Here is a 15400-nt window from a genome sequence, read left to right on the forward strand (position 1 = left end):
GAGATAGAATAAGGCGGATTGGGAAGAGGCAAAATTGGAAAAGGCGAAATAGGAGAAGGCGAAATGTATATTTTTTAAAGGCAAAATGGGAAAAGGCGAAAAAAGACAAGGCGAAATGGGCATGAACCGGCCCACTTGGTATCCGGTCGTTTCGCTCACTGACTGTTTCGCCCCCAGTCGTTTCGCGAAAGGTCAGGGAGCGAAACAACCGCAATTCATATACTTACTTCCGGATGCGCACGCGCATTACAGGGAAAATAAACCTGCAGAAAATTCTGACTTGACAAGCCCTAACTTTGCAAATTGTGGAATATCTCGAAACCAAGCCAAAATTTTTTTTCTCATTTGCGTGGTTAAATCATCTACACTGTCGATTAGACTAGGTAAAGTCAATTATTATATAACTTCTTTCGTTGTGTTTTGATTTGGTCGGGAAATCGAGAAATTTTTTAATTTTTTTCAGATATCTTGACAAATGTAATGATAAAGTCAAATGCATATAGGCCTAGGCCTAGCAAATTCAACTTCAACACCAACACTACACTACAGTGCTTGAAACATCTACACTCGGCAATTAAAACCATCTCTGAGTGAGCTAGTAACTCCATGTTTTGAATGGAGGACGGAACCCAACATAAATGAACATGCTGCCAAATAGTGGTGGTTGGTAGGCCTAGACTTATAGTTTAGTTATAGGCCTAGTCATGTCATTTCACATTTGCATGCCAGATGCACTGTGACTGTCGGTATCACCGGTAACATTCTTACCACCTGTGCCCTACGGCTAGGGTCGGACCAACAAACCATCTTTACAATAGATCTTCACGGCAAAAGACGCCAGAAATGCGATTCAGCTTGAACGAAGATGCATTGTCCAAGATGGCTTAAGGCCTTTCTGACCTGCGTGTTCCGCGCAATTTGCCGATCTGCGCTATCTTAAGATCGCGCTGCGCGTTTTACCGATCCTATGATTGCGCGGCCATCTCGAGATCGCGCAAGGTGGTTTAGACTTTAGGCCTATGCTGTGCTGGTTGTAAGATTGTGCTGCGCGGACTTCTCTCTGAAGGTCCTGGAGTGTATCCAAATATTCTTATGAGTATTCTTATGAGTGAATATATTATGACGATTCTAATTTAATTTGCATAGGTCATGGTCGTCGGTCATGATATGGGTGGCTGTCTCGTCAAAATTTTGTGGATATTGGAACAACAATTGACCTGCTACTACAGTTTGAACATCTTTATTGACACCCTTCCCTTGGGACTGGGAAATTGGCTGCTCATACTGTCCTTGAATTCAGAGGTGTCCTAATTCAATGCCAAAAAGTGTGCATTGTGTCATTCTAATATTCAAATATTCATGATTCGGAACACAATTCTATTGCTATATTTTATATTATTTCCAACTATAAGCGCCCCATAGATGGGTAGGTAGTGGTGTAGCAAAAATTCAATATTGCCGTCAATAATAATGTAAAAAAACCACCACCGAATCGCCATGGAATGACTATAAACTCGGATCCAAAAAAGCGCAGATCCTAAAAACGCGCAGGACCGGCCTTGTGCGATCTCGAGATGGCCGCGCAATCATAGGATCGGTAAAACGCGCAGCGCAATCTTAAGATAGCGCCGATCGGTAATTAGCGCGGAACATGCGCATTTGATTTGTTTTGGCGTTCTTCGAATTCGTCTGTGAATGGCGATGGGGACATCAATGAGGAAAGTCAAGATTCTGAAGGAGACAGGACTAACACTAAGAGAGTGCCTCAGCTCACCTGCTGTACTGCCCCGACATCCCCGTGTGGAGTTCTGATGAGCCTGGACATAAGATAAGAGAGTCATACATGTATAATGTATCTGTAGGATTTTATATGTTTATCAGTTGATTGGAGGCTCATCAATTGCTGTTATGATTCTGATCTTCATGTGCCTGTGATCACTCCTAGAATATTGTATTAAAACTTCGGTAGTGGCAGCCTGTGTTGGGTGTAAAGGAATGATTTCATCAATAAATGTCCACCGCACTTGATTTTATCAGGTTAGACTTCGCTTGAAGAAATCAAACATTCTTGCTGCCTTTCCACAAGGTGTTAAAAGGGTTGTTATGATCACTTGGCAGCCCCAATCCCTAGACCGCTTGTCCTCACCAGCACAAGCATATCCAATCCCTCCATATACCTGGTATAGCATCATTTTCTGTTTCCATGGTTACCTGGTATCTCATCTACTGCAGACCTGAATGTGTATGGCATTGGGCAAATAAAAAGAGGATCCATCTTCCATTGAACCGAACTGTCCGACAGTGTAGTATTCAATGCATTTGTTGTTCATTCATATTGTCTCCGGATGAACACTTTCAACAAATCTGTCTCTCAAGTGTCTGAAACATCCAAATTTATTTGTGAAGTTGTTCATAGTGACAGTCCAGCATTCGACAACAGAACTATGAAGAAAATGATCTATTCACAAGCTGAGTTCAACTCATTTCATTTTGCCAGATCAACCAGTATTGACGGCAGGGAGTTATCAATTTTGGGGGAAGGGGCACATGCATCAGTACTGCCAGTGCGCTCCCGAACTCTGCAATCTAATCCATGTAATCCCCTGATGGCGAGTAAAGGTGCTAATGTTCCTCAGCGCTGGAAACAGGTGAAGAATATCGCCCAGTTTCCAGCTGAGGCCTTGTTCTTGAGTTATCCGCAAACATCGATGATGGCCATGGATGCTTTCTAAATGGATATGCCAGGTGTTCAACTGTTTAGGAAGAAGGTTGTTTTTCAACCCTTGGAGTTGTAAAGGTTATGACAGAGTTGTAATTATTAGAAGAAATACTGTTGCCAATAAAAAATTTCATTGGTGGAGGTTATGAAAACATTCAACTTTAAACGGCATGAGAGCAGTCGAAGTCTTTGACTGTCAGTGCCCCCCCATCCTTTTATACCATGCCCCATAGCTGTAGCTTCAAGAATTTGAATCATCACAAATAATTGATTGATTGAGGATTGATTCCAAAACTTGACAGTTTTCTGTGTTATGTTTTTCAGGACGAGCGGTAAATCACATAGTGATGAGAAAGAGGTAAGAAACATTTGATTTACCATTGAACATATGATAGATAAAACTTGCAGGTTAATATCACCTTGATTGTTCCTCTTCTCCCCCCCTCCCCCCCCCCCCCCCCCCCCCCCCCCTAGCACGAAAGAACTCATCGACGTATTGGCGTCATTCTTTCCAGCAAGCATACACAGCATAATTACCAACATCGTTACGACTGCACTGCCTGCGTCACTGCCAAGACTTTTGTTTATACTGGCCTGTCAGCGACAATCGTCCCTCGATTGCCAGGTTTGACGTCAGTGGCTGATGACATCAGCTGGTGTTCAAGCCATTAGTTAACCCTTGATTAGCTCCTGGCAAATTATAGTTGTGAAAAGGTTTCCAATAAGCTGTCTTCCATGGCGAGGAATCGTTTTATGCGGACTGGAATATAAGAGTAGGTCAGAGAGCTCTTTGCCTCTGGGTTGTGGTGAAATAGTTATTGAAAAAGACTATAAACATGAGCAATTTATATATATCTTTGTATCATCTTATGTTTTACTGTCATGTCTGGGATAATTGTCTCTTCCATGGTTCCAAATATACATTTGGTGCATTGGGAATCAGGACGTGTCTGTTGGTTCCGTAACTAACCTCGGCTTTCTTCCATCCACAGATCTTGGAAAAATAAGAAAAATAGGATTTTTGTCATCTATAATCATGATAGGTCGCGGGGATGAAAATCACTTGTTTGTTGGGTACTTAAATATGCAGCTAAACTGTGTTGACATGACAGGATCTCATCCGTCAATCAATATCATTTGATTTGGTTCCATTAGCTGCACAGGACTCGGCATCATTGATCCAAAGAATCTATTCAAATCATGATCAAAGGTCCGTTGTTTTCCCGGCAACATGAATTGATCACTTTTATGCACCGCTCAAAATTGCAGCACACCATTTTGATATGAATCAGGCAAAAGAATTTAAAAAGGACGATGTATTTTATCTCTCCCACTCGATAGATTTTTTAACAAATTCTACGTAAATGTGGATTTCAGGACCCACCCTCCATCGTCTACACACGCACCTCATGACTGCTTTAATTTCAGTTATCATATACATGATCAATACATCCATCGGCACAAAGCTTGCCTCTCTGCTTGCCCTGCTATGACGTCAATTGGGTGAGAAAAACGTGTGGTAGAACTAATATCTTTTGAAACCTGGCCTCGTGTTTGCCGGCAGAATTATGAATGGAATGAAAATTGAAATGATGCAAAATTCTTGTTAAGCTTTTTGACCCTGCAGCCACATTTTATGTCGATTGCTGAATCATGTCAATTTTTTAAATGATGTTGGTGTCGTTCTTTGTGATCATCTGGATGGTGGGATTGGTTGTCATGAATTCTGTATCATTGTTCAGCTGTGCAGCCACATGGTGATTTGAAGTCGTTTGGTTGTTCTGCCACTTTCCTTTAAAATCATTCCGACTCTGAAACCACGTCCACGACACACATTGTGACTCTCATGCCGCAGCCTATTCACCGTCAAAGCATTCATTCAGAATATTGCGAGCGTGGATCACGTTGAAAGTCATTCAGTATCTGGTGTTCATTGGAAGCGGGAGCTATGAGGTGTCATCTTATGGAACTGATGGTCGGTATCGGGGTTCCTTCAATGTAAGACCAGCATAAGAGTGTGATTGTTTGTGCAGTGACTTGGGAAACACTTTACATCTTGAATTCTGCCCTCTTATGGTTGTAGTTGATGTGGATTACCACTGAACTTAAATAGGAGCTTTCTCTTGGTGAGTATTGTTTTGCAAGTGTTTCATTCAGAGGAAAGGAATTGATAATGGAAGATGTGGTGGCTACATCAAACACTGTGAGGGTGGGGCTGTCTTATTGTCGAGAACCTTGCCGTCACTGATGATAGTCTGGTTGCCTTGAAATGCTCAAGTTGTAGTGCTATTCTTTCACAACTTGCACTTTAGTTGAACAACAAAGTTCTTCTCCTGCTGAATGCTGTCTATCTTAATCATGGTTGCACTTGTAGCCAGTATGTAGCAAGTGTATAGGCCTGTTTTCCCTGTAATCTAGCCTTCTTCTTCTCAAACGGCCTGTGGCTGAGATCTTCCTACTTGATTTGATGTAGGGTCTGTGATGGTTCACACATGTAAACCTTACAAAAGGATGTTCTTCAGTTTTACCTTGATACTCTGGCTTCACCAATCTTGGGCCGTTTCTGAATACTAACAGAACGGGAGGTCACTGCGCCAGAGACCAAGTTTGGAACTACACCCCTCAGCACCCTGACAATCCATCTGATATGACTCAATTGGTATGTGGTGATTATATAGGTGTGTTTGTGTAATATGAGCACAATGGCACTACACATTATAGCTGTTATTTGGCTACATGCAAAAAGCAAAAACAATTATTTTAGCAGACAATTGGTAAAATAATTTGTTATTACATCAATAATCATCTGTATTTGTGACAGTTGAGTTGTTGCATTGTATTGCTCATTGAACTGATGAGTTCAGTCTGGCTGTTAAAAGGAGTACTTACAACAGTGATACACTATTACTGCCTTCACTATTAGATTAGATGCAGGAGCTCAGAGGAGGAGGAGGTTATTACCACCATGCAGAAACAGATACCTTGGCATTTCACTGCCAAGTCATTACACCATTGAAGTATCAACGTTTTGAACATAACGTAATCAACCGGAGCGTCACAGATTTCTGGCACGCATGAAAACTTGAAGCATTTTTTGACGCAGTGTGCACAGACATGTATCATTTTGATCAAATTTTGTAAAAGAAATCTTAACGAAACCGCACTCAGCTTCCAAAGGCAAGTTACGTCAAATCAAAGAGAGTTTGAACTTGCCCACACTTATCCATCAAGTGTTCATGGATAGTATGAATTTTCTGCCCCTCGAAGCCGAAATCATATGATAAAGTAAAGCAGACTGATTAAGGGCAGAATGTCAATGAGATGGCTTAAAACAAAATGTTGTAGACAGTTCCATCTCCTGACTTGCAGACACTGTCATGTGAAGAATCAAGCACCACTCTACAGGGAGTTGAGGTTGTCAAGACAAACCTCGTTTGTGAACAATGGATGATTGCTGTGAAATGGGTACAAGGAAGCTTTCAACATGAATTCAGCATTAACTTTGATGCAAACAACTTTAGTTGCACTTGGCACATGGTGACACGAGGCCTTGTTCAGTTATGAGTGGTAGCAAAATGTGTATGTTGACTTTATGAAAGTGAATGCAATGAGTGTAATCACATTGCCTCAATCAACCCAGATTACACAAATACTATGATTGGGTGATTAATACCATAACAAATACAATGGGTCATTAACTTGGTAATGCCACACCATTAGACGAATCTCAAAATCTTACAAATGTACACATATTCAATTATAACCTGATAAATAATGGGGCAATGGTAGATTTGGTGGACAAGCTTGAATACGATACAGGAAACCCTGTGTATGTACTATGTATGCATACAAGTACTTTTTAAACCAGAGCCTCTCATTTGAGGAGAAGGTCATCCAAGTAATTGACATGCCAAGTCTGTTTTGATGTGTAAAACAGATATTGTGGAACGGATAAAAATGTTGGTCTGGTTGTGTCACATTGTAGTTTGGTTTGCATGACATTGAAAGACTGTGTCAATCAGATTGAGGGAAAGCTCGGGCCAAATGGAAGCCTCAATCAAATACTGAACCTTCAGCAATACACACTGCCCAGACCAAAAGCTGTACGGTAGTCCTAAAAAATGATCTTCGAAACATCTAGCTCCCTCATCCAATTGCATCGCCGCCAATCAAATCAATGTTATTTCCTCGGTGTAAAAGTGACATTACTTCAATCACTTCTTGAATATCCATCGATCGATAATTAATCATGGCGGATCAATGGACGATTATACACATTGAGTGAGACTTGACCTGATTGTGTGACAGGTCGATCAGTGTTCTCTGGTGCTGAGCCAGTGATCGGTGTGTGTAATTACCAACTCAGGCTCCTGGAAAAGCTCTTAAGCCAATGGTTAGGTTACTTCAATAGTTTTTGCGAATTCCCCCGCACAGAAGCGCTTTTTCCAGGCAACGTACATCCTGGAAACATTTGGGTAAGGATCGTTGAGACGATCGTCTGTAAAAGGTTAACGGGGAGGTTCTATAGTTTGTTTCCCACTGCTGATCATATGCCCACCTTTTATCTTTCCAGCTTGAGGATGTGACGTATGAGCCGTGGTGGTCGAAGGACCCTTAATTATGGAGGGCTCCAAGTCCAAGAAAGACGCTGAGAACAGGCCGAAAGGTAAACGTTCTCATCAATGTTAGAATGGTCAGTCAAATCATGTTGGCGATGGTGTAAATGGATTTAGAGTCCCTGTGACATGTCCTAGTGTTGTTATTGTTACTGAGATAAATCTGTAGCAGAATTCAATGTTTGCTGTGCCAGTTGTTTACAAGTCTCAAACTCTGAAATAACTGGTCTGTTGCTCATTGAATTTGAACGCAAGCAAATTCCGTGTTACGCACATTAGAATGCAAATACTTCAAATTCGTCAACAGTTTAAACAAACATCTGATGTAAAGGGCACTGACAGCTCCAATATTGGAAATCTCCACAATCGTATGATGTGTTATTTCAAATTGTTTCAATGTTGATAACGATCATAACCCCTCGAAACCAAACACTGAACTCGTGTAGTGCCGTCATTTCTCCTATTCCCACACGAAAATCCATTAATCAATGTCGATGATATTTTGATAAAAATACTGGATATAATGGCACGTCACTGTATCATCCTCGGTTGGTGTGTGACTGTTTTTAGTACCAATAAGTGAACCCCGTTTGATGGTATTTTAAATCCAGTTATGATTTTAGGTCATGTGATGCCATGCGATCTTAACACAATCAAACTTGATCTGTGACATTATTGATTTGAAGAAGATTTCAGCGTGAAATCAATTGTAATATATATTGCATGGTACATGTATTGTTTTGATGTAGTTGCATGTTGTTATTTTGCATTGTATAACTCCAGACAAACCTATCTCTCCTGATTCCCATAGAATCCAGTTATGAGCTGCAACCAAAACTGTACACAAATGTTCTACCAACGGATATTTGTGTAAATGTTTAGATGAGTATCTGTGGCGTCCTCTACACAATATATCAGTTACTAAACGATGGAATGACCCTTGTCTTTCTACATGTATAACCAAGAGCTGTGACAGGTTGGGTATCCTATCATTAAACACTTGGTTTGTCTGGTTTGTAGCTTTTTCTGTGCCTTATTTGCTGATGTTTTATTTTGTTGTAGGTTATTACACGCTGATCAAGTCACAATTTGCTTATGTCCCTTACCCAGAGGTTGATGAAAACCCCAACAAACAGCATGGTTAGTACGCACCGCACCAGGCAGGGTCATAGCTTGCCAACACACTCCACAAGGGATCTTGCTATGCTTTCGTCTTTATACTCATGAAGCTTATTGACGATCTGACTTGCCCGGAAAACTATTTTGATGGTTATAGTGCTTTTAGAAGGGTGGCTGGCTCCAACTATGACATGACTGCATGAAATGGCTTTAGATGATCTGGGCTCCTACATGCCTAACCCCTCCAGTTTCTTCCTCCTACCTTTTAAAAGAGTCCCCAGGTGGAGGCCCTAAAACCTTGAGAAACCATCCACCAATTTTGTATTTTGTTTGTGTCATTTGCTTCTTCTTCTTGGATCATTTGATGTGTATAATACTCCATGAAACTGACTTCCTCTGTCCTTACTTTTATCCCTTGTTCATGCAGGTTGGTTAAGTTGGTTCAAAAATGTTCCAAAGTTAAGAAAACTCACAGACATTTTGCATGAAATTTGATGCCTTTGTGCTTCTTTGAATGACCACTAAACTTGCATGAAGATCTTCAACCCAATCACCAAATCACTCTCGCTTCTCTACAGTTGTTTCTAGTTCTAACTTTCTTGGCCGTGTATTAGTCTGGACCTTTATTGTCAAACTGTGTGATTTTGTTACCATTTTGATAAAATTGTGGTCTAAGACATTGAAACCGAACTCACAGAGGTTGTCTTACCAGTTACCAGAAGATAGGCCAAAACTGCGGCTGCAGTTAACATTCTTGGCAAAATGGCTGCCCCAGGAATGTCCTACCTGTCATCTTTATTTCTAGCTTTTTACGAATTGGCATTCAAATTAAAAACCCATGATTTCATTTGCTTTGTACCTTAGGACAGCATCTATAGCTCAGTGACACTAACTGCATCCTGTTAACAGCTCGTGCTTTTTATCATTGAAATCCATACCTGTGACAGCTGTATTCCTGCTGACCCTGTGACCTTGACCTTTCAGATGAACCCAAGGTCATTGTGCTCCCAAAACAACTGGAGGAACTTCCCAAACCTTTGGAGTTTCCAACAGAAAATCACCGATGGAATACAAATGAGGTATGTGTCGATTTTCATCTTCTATTCCTCTCAATTAATGAGGGCTCCCTTCAGGCCGTTACAACCATCATTCACAAAGGGCACGAGGATAAATCTTCATGTTTATTTCATCCTGACATGAACATGTATGAATTAATGATGGGATTGAACTGTCCATGTCTCCTCATTATTAGCTGACCTTTGGGAGGTAACCTCCACCTTTGGGGCATGTTATATTGTATCAGGTGAAAACAATCTAGTGCATGATGTATTTCAAAATGCTTGACGTCAAAATATCTTATCAAAAGCTGAGCATAAGCTGAAATGATTGCTTTTGAGAGTGTCATGGACAATTTTGTTGAGGAAAACCAAAAATGGTGAGGATATAGGGGCACCAGCGCACGACCTCTGATATGTCACAGATTCACACCATTGGAGTTTTCATCAGCATATAGCGTCCGGTATCAATTCCAGGACACAATATCTCTAGGTCCTCCAAACCTTGGCTGAGACCGGTCCCTGGCTGCACCCACTTGTCCCCAATACCTTCCTGACGTCAACAGACCTCAAAATGATCAACTGCGCACGTCACAACCACGTCGCCACCAGATACATTTATGAATGAAAGATGAATTATTTAGCGTTGCCGTGGTGATATTTTTGTTTCTGGCAAATGTTTTTGAAGCGTTTCTCAGGGAGAATTGTTGTCGAGCAGAAGATGGTAGTCTAAACAAGCTAGATGGATGAAGATGCTGTAAACATGTCTTGCAGTTTCATGACATGGTGTATCTCTGTATCGTGTCTTGACAATCCAAAACCACTTAGAGCCGGTTGAGCATTTTCCATTCCCTGACAATCCCAAAGTTTCATTTTTTTGTGATGTCTGCAAACTGAACAAACTGTGAACATCAAAAGGGTGGTAACTACATGAATGAGTGCCACCGCAGCCTATTGGTGTCTGTCTTCATGCTCGTATACTCATCACCGAAAATATCACGTTAGTTTTGTGATAAGCATACACCAGAGAAATCATTGAAACGGTGTTGTCCTTGTCTCCCAATGGGATAGGCTGTTACCATGGAAACCAGTTGTGACTGCTGGTAGCCATAATAGGGCGAGAGCCTGATGTTTGTTGATATACAGCTGTAAGTGGGCGTATGTGGGTGATGTACATGTCAGCAGGAAATCTTAAGGGGGATGAAGGGCTTGATTTGACATCTCATTTTAGTTCTAGATCTTCTAATAGGTGGTGTTAGTTGACATTTGAGTTACATCTCGGTAATCGATCATTTCTGTCGTCCAAGGATGCATAACTCCCTGGTCATGGTTAACACTTTGCCAACTTGGCTGCTAGAGCATGTCTGTGAAATCACAGTGAGATGAAAATCCCGGGATTGACAGATGCAGTGTTTGTACGATGCCTCCTTTGATTGAGGCCAGTCGAGATCAGAACTCAAGAAAATGTATACTTCGGGGGCAACAAGGCCATCAGAGAGGGTACAGAGGCTGGTAGAGGACGATGTCAGGGATGGCTTGACTGTGGAAAAAGACACTGAATTCTGGTTTTCAACTTTCTGAACCATCTTTTGTTATTGACAGTATGATTAGGACTGTTCTCATAAATCATGGTCATGACTACCTAATCCAATATGGCTGCCATATTCCCCGTGATTTATGGAGCAGCAACTAATCGCTGTGTTTGGCCATTAACGTAATAATGCAGGAACGAAGGATGATGACATTTTAATCAGGCTAAGAGCTAGGCAACTACGAATGATTTGTGTGACGTATCGCGAACTTGTGAACTAGTTGATTTGTTGGTCTGAAGTGCAGAGGGTTAATCACCAATTTAGCAAGGATAGGAAGGATAAGAACTTGTGTTCATCATTGTTAATTAACAGCAAGTCTCGGTCAAAAATCTCTAATGAGAAGTGTGTTGTGGAATAAATTTGGCGGATAATTTGAGACAAGATAGAAAATTCTATAATTTCTTTTCACGCCCGAATCGAAGTTTGTTGATTTGGAGAGAGTTAATTAGGAGGCTGAGTTTCTAATTAGCTGTATCTGTCTGGAACGGCACGGTTTTTATTGATTACTTTTCACAGTGTTGTGAATGGTTGACTTATTTTAGAACTGACTCGCCTGAATTTGAAAAAAGTCTTAAAATATCGACATTTTCTCCTTCCCTACCCACCAAATGTCTTCTTTTACCAGAGCAGAGCAGTCATCATCAAATCAATGCTTATTGATTCGCCACAATCCTTGAAAATAATGTGCTATACCTTATGTGTGATTTCAGGAGATCGCTGGCTTGTTGATATCGTTTGATCGACATGCGCAATGGCAGTCGTCCGAGGTCAAGCAGAGGTGAGAAACACACATAGATAAGCAGACGACGTTGTGTGGACGTCTTTCAACAGCTGTGCTGTCGTACACTGAATGATGTGAGCCTGCTTTCGACATCTGGAAATGCATTACAAAGTTAGGACAGTTCCTAGGCCTAGCACCATGTATTGCTCAAGAGGGTTGGAGGAGACACTGTCCTCGCCTAGAGATTACTGTGCACCTTTTCTCTTCTCTTTCCAACATATCTTGTCCATTGTTGCAGACCAACCAGTGGGTCGATGGTGTTGTACAACCGTGCCCAAGTCAAGTACCGCAACGATGGCTACTTTTGGAAGAAACGGCGCGATGGGAAAACGACACGGGAAGACCATATGAAACTGAAAGTTCAGGGAATCGAGGTGGGTAGATGTTCTTCTTCATCAGATCAAGTAGTTGTGCTTCTAGCAACTTACCCATAATGCGGGCAGGGTGAAGTGGCTGCATTTTTCCTTGCATAATGCTATTCTCTGACTTATTCCAGTGCATCTACGGAAAGTACTCACACTCTGCGATTCTGCCGACATTTCACCGGCGGTGCTACTGGCTCCTTCAGAATCCCGACGTCGTGTTGGTCCATTACCTCAATGTGCCGTACACGGATGACAACAAGGTGGCTCTCACAACGCTATCAGCGGCCGAGAAGAAGAAGTGGACGAGAGAGGAATTGGTTGGCCAGCTTAGGCCTATGAGTGAGTTGATGCTTTAGCTTATTTCTGACTCAAGAACTTGTTGTTATAGAAATCTGTGAATTCATAGAAGTGCTCACAGTCCAACCCAAAAGACGAAACTGATGAGGGTTTACAGCCCAATATGTGCTGTGGTGCCCGTTGACATCCACCATGGCGTGCCTTGCCTTATTAAAGCTTGATTCTCATTCCAGTCTCAACTTCCAAGATGTCTGATTTTCAAAAATTACCCGCAGCTGAACAAATTGTAAGTAAAGCAAGAGTCAGGGGATCGTACGTGATCTGAATTTCAAAAATTATTTTTCCGTTGATTAATTGCAGTGGGGAAAAGACAACATGAATTTCAAAAGTCAGGGCGAAGTATGCTGGTACACTTTAAAAAGGTTGTCCTCATTAGAAGGATGTCTGGATTACAGAGGTCTTACTCATTCCACTTGGTGTACTGAATACGGAATATCTCCTTTACTCACTAAGCTCTTTGTAAAAAGCCTGTCGATGGGAGGTACGACTAACACACATCAATGGGCTTTATTCTGTATCTCTGTTTCCATATTTCAGATGGAAGAAAAGGTCGAGCACATTGTCAATCATCTGTTACAGCAGCAGCCAGGTGACGCTATGGGCAATGACGTCCAGGATGCTGGGAAGAAGAAGAAGGGTCTACCTCTCCTACAGGCAGCGCCAAGAGTCATGCCGCAGGGAGCAGCGTTACCAGGACAAGCTGTGCTGCTGCCTGGTGCCGTCAATAATACCAATCAGATGTCAGCGACACCGTTTATATTGAATCTCTCACAGTTTCAAGGCAGTAATGACTTAATCATCTTAAGTGGGCAAAATGCTGCCCGGATCTCAATCTTTAGTAATGGCCAGAATGTCCAAGGGGGTGCCACTGCGGCTCAAGGGGTGGCGCCGAAGATCGTCAATGTTGGCCAGGTGTCGCCAGTCGTGGGAGTGGAAGATATGCCTGATTCGTCTGTCTGTGATACAACTCTAACCTCGTCTGTGTTCAACTCAACTCCTACGTCTGATCCTGCGTCATCAACATTTCATGCTTATACTACACTGCCCCCTGGTGTAGCAACAGTGTGTTCATCCTTCACGACGTCAACGCCTGTGATGTCTTATACAGCTGCGTCTGACGGGTCAATAGTTAGTTTATCATCTCTCCCCACTGCTTGTATGTCTGTGGCACCAGACCAGCTACCAGGGATTAAGGAATCAGTCTATTCACCTGCACCGTTCATGACTGACGCACAGAATGAAAACAAACTTCATATGAACTTGGTGAACTTCAACCCCAATCAGGTCAAGAGTGAAAACATTGATGTTCCTGGTCTCCACCTGACCCAGGAGGAAATACAGAAAACACTCGCGGCGAACATGCCGTCAGAATCATCCGAGGAACAAATTACCCAGAGTGCAGCTGATATGACAGACATGCAGCAGAATGTATCAACACCGACGAGTGCCGATTTGAACTTTGATGCTTTTGATTTGTTGGATCTGAACGATTTAGGGGAGTTTGATAGTCTGAACGCAGACCTTATGATCACTGAGTCGTGTGAGAAAGATAAACTGGGACTGAATGCTACTTTGGGGCACGATCCAGATTTGAATGAGAACTCTTCTGTGGGGGAGGAAGGAAAGACGGGGCAGGCCGACGTGTCAGATTACAGTCCGGACTGGTCCTACCCTGAGGTAAGTTGATAGAAATGATCTGAGGCATTGGCTATTAAGATTATCGCTGGCCTAAAAGACAGATTTGCCAAGTTTGGTCGTATCTGCTCTGTGACACTATAAGTGTTGTCTTCTACAAGGGAAAGGTGTGACATGGTGTGATGTCAGTATGAAGTGACAGACAGGTTGACATTTTTGGGAGGTTGCTGTACCATTCTTTGACCATGATGTAAAGTTGCATGATGACAGGTACTCCAATATCTAAATGAGAAGACTTATTTTGTTGTTTCAGGGTGGAACAAAAGTGTTGATCACAGGCCCGTGGTACGATTCCTCTGCCTCCTATGGCTGTACCTTTGATGGCGTTCTCGTGTCTGCACAGTTCATACAGAGTGGTGTACTACGCTGTGTTTGTCCAGGTAAGTCTCACCAACGTATAACGTGCCGTCTCTGTTAGCCGAGAGAAACAGTATGAAATGCAGTTTGCTGCGTTTTATGTGAAGAGTGGCTTGAGAGAAAGCTTGGCCAGCAGTGATGACAGTACATATCTTTCAACCGATGATAGCAAGTACAAGTATGTAAGTCTGTCTTTATCTTTGCAGCACATGGCCCTGGTTTTGTGACATTCCAAGTGACCTCAGAGAGTTATGCGATCTCCAAAGACTGTGCCTTTGAGTACAGAGTGCGTAGTCCTAGTCAAGCAGTGGATGGGCTCGGTGAGGATACCAGGTGGCTTATCAATGAAGGTATGTATCAAACAGCTTCTTCTTGCCTTCAGCTCCTGTCAATATTACAATTCACATTCAATCCCGGTCACAATTGATGTAAACTCATCATATCGCAACAAAAATGAGATCATCTTAAAATGTTGGTATTTTCAGATAAGCAGTTTAAGTTGGCACTTCTTGAAAGGATGGAAGGTTTAGAGAAGAGATTAGTCAAAGGTCCGGCCAGTTTTCGGACCGCATCGGCTATTAATACGGTATGTATTCTAGGCGCTGGAAGCTGACGTTTATTGAGAAGCAATGGCTTTAGAAACAAACATACAGGCTAGACTACAGACCATCATGATTCAACTGATGGATTCTTTAGTCCAACAGGGGTGATTTTGATTAGAGTTGAATGTTGTCCTCACTGAGT

At 42.1% G+C, this 15400-nt stretch overlaps 1 protein-coding gene across 7 annotated transcripts in view; it reads left to right on the top strand.

Annotated features, from left to right (window-relative positions):
• Positions 1-264: 264 nt before the first annotated feature.
• LOC135496463 (calmodulin-binding transcription activator 2-like) overlaps positions 265-15400 on the top strand; it is a 28753-nt gene continuing 13617 nt past the window's right edge. For 5 of the 7 annotated variants that reach the window (XM_064785785.1, XM_064785789.1, XM_064785790.1 and 2 more), the window contains exons 1-13: positions 265-383; positions 3044-3077; positions 7293-7385; positions 8398-8475; positions 9439-9533; positions 11812-11879; positions 12121-12256; positions 12379-12586; positions 12778-12830; positions 13142-14281; positions 14553-14679; positions 14863-15006; positions 15142-15242. In XM_064785785.1, coding sequence (XP_064641855.1) covers positions 7340-7385; positions 8398-8475; positions 9439-9533; positions 11812-11879; positions 12121-12256; positions 12379-12586; positions 12778-12830; positions 13142-14281; positions 14553-14679; positions 14863-15006; positions 15142-15242 — 2196 coding nt within the window. In that variant the 5' untranslated portion in view covers positions 265-383; positions 3044-3077; positions 7293-7339. Of the gene's footprint in view, positions 384-3043; positions 3078-4611; positions 4846-7292; positions 7386-8397; positions 8476-9438; positions 9534-11811; positions 11880-12120; positions 12257-12378; positions 12587-12777; positions 12831-13141; positions 14282-14552; positions 14680-14862; positions 15007-15141; positions 15243-15400 lie in introns of those variants that run through there. The other 2 variants (XM_064785788.1, XM_064785787.1) reach the window with 2 other exon arrangements.

This window comes from Lineus longissimus, chromosome 12 (assembly GCF_910592395.1).
Source record: "Lineus longissimus chromosome 12, tnLinLong1.2, whole genome shotgun sequence".
Taxonomy (NCBI): Eukaryota; Metazoa; Nemertea; class Pilidiophora; order Heteronemertea; family Lineidae; genus Lineus; species Lineus longissimus.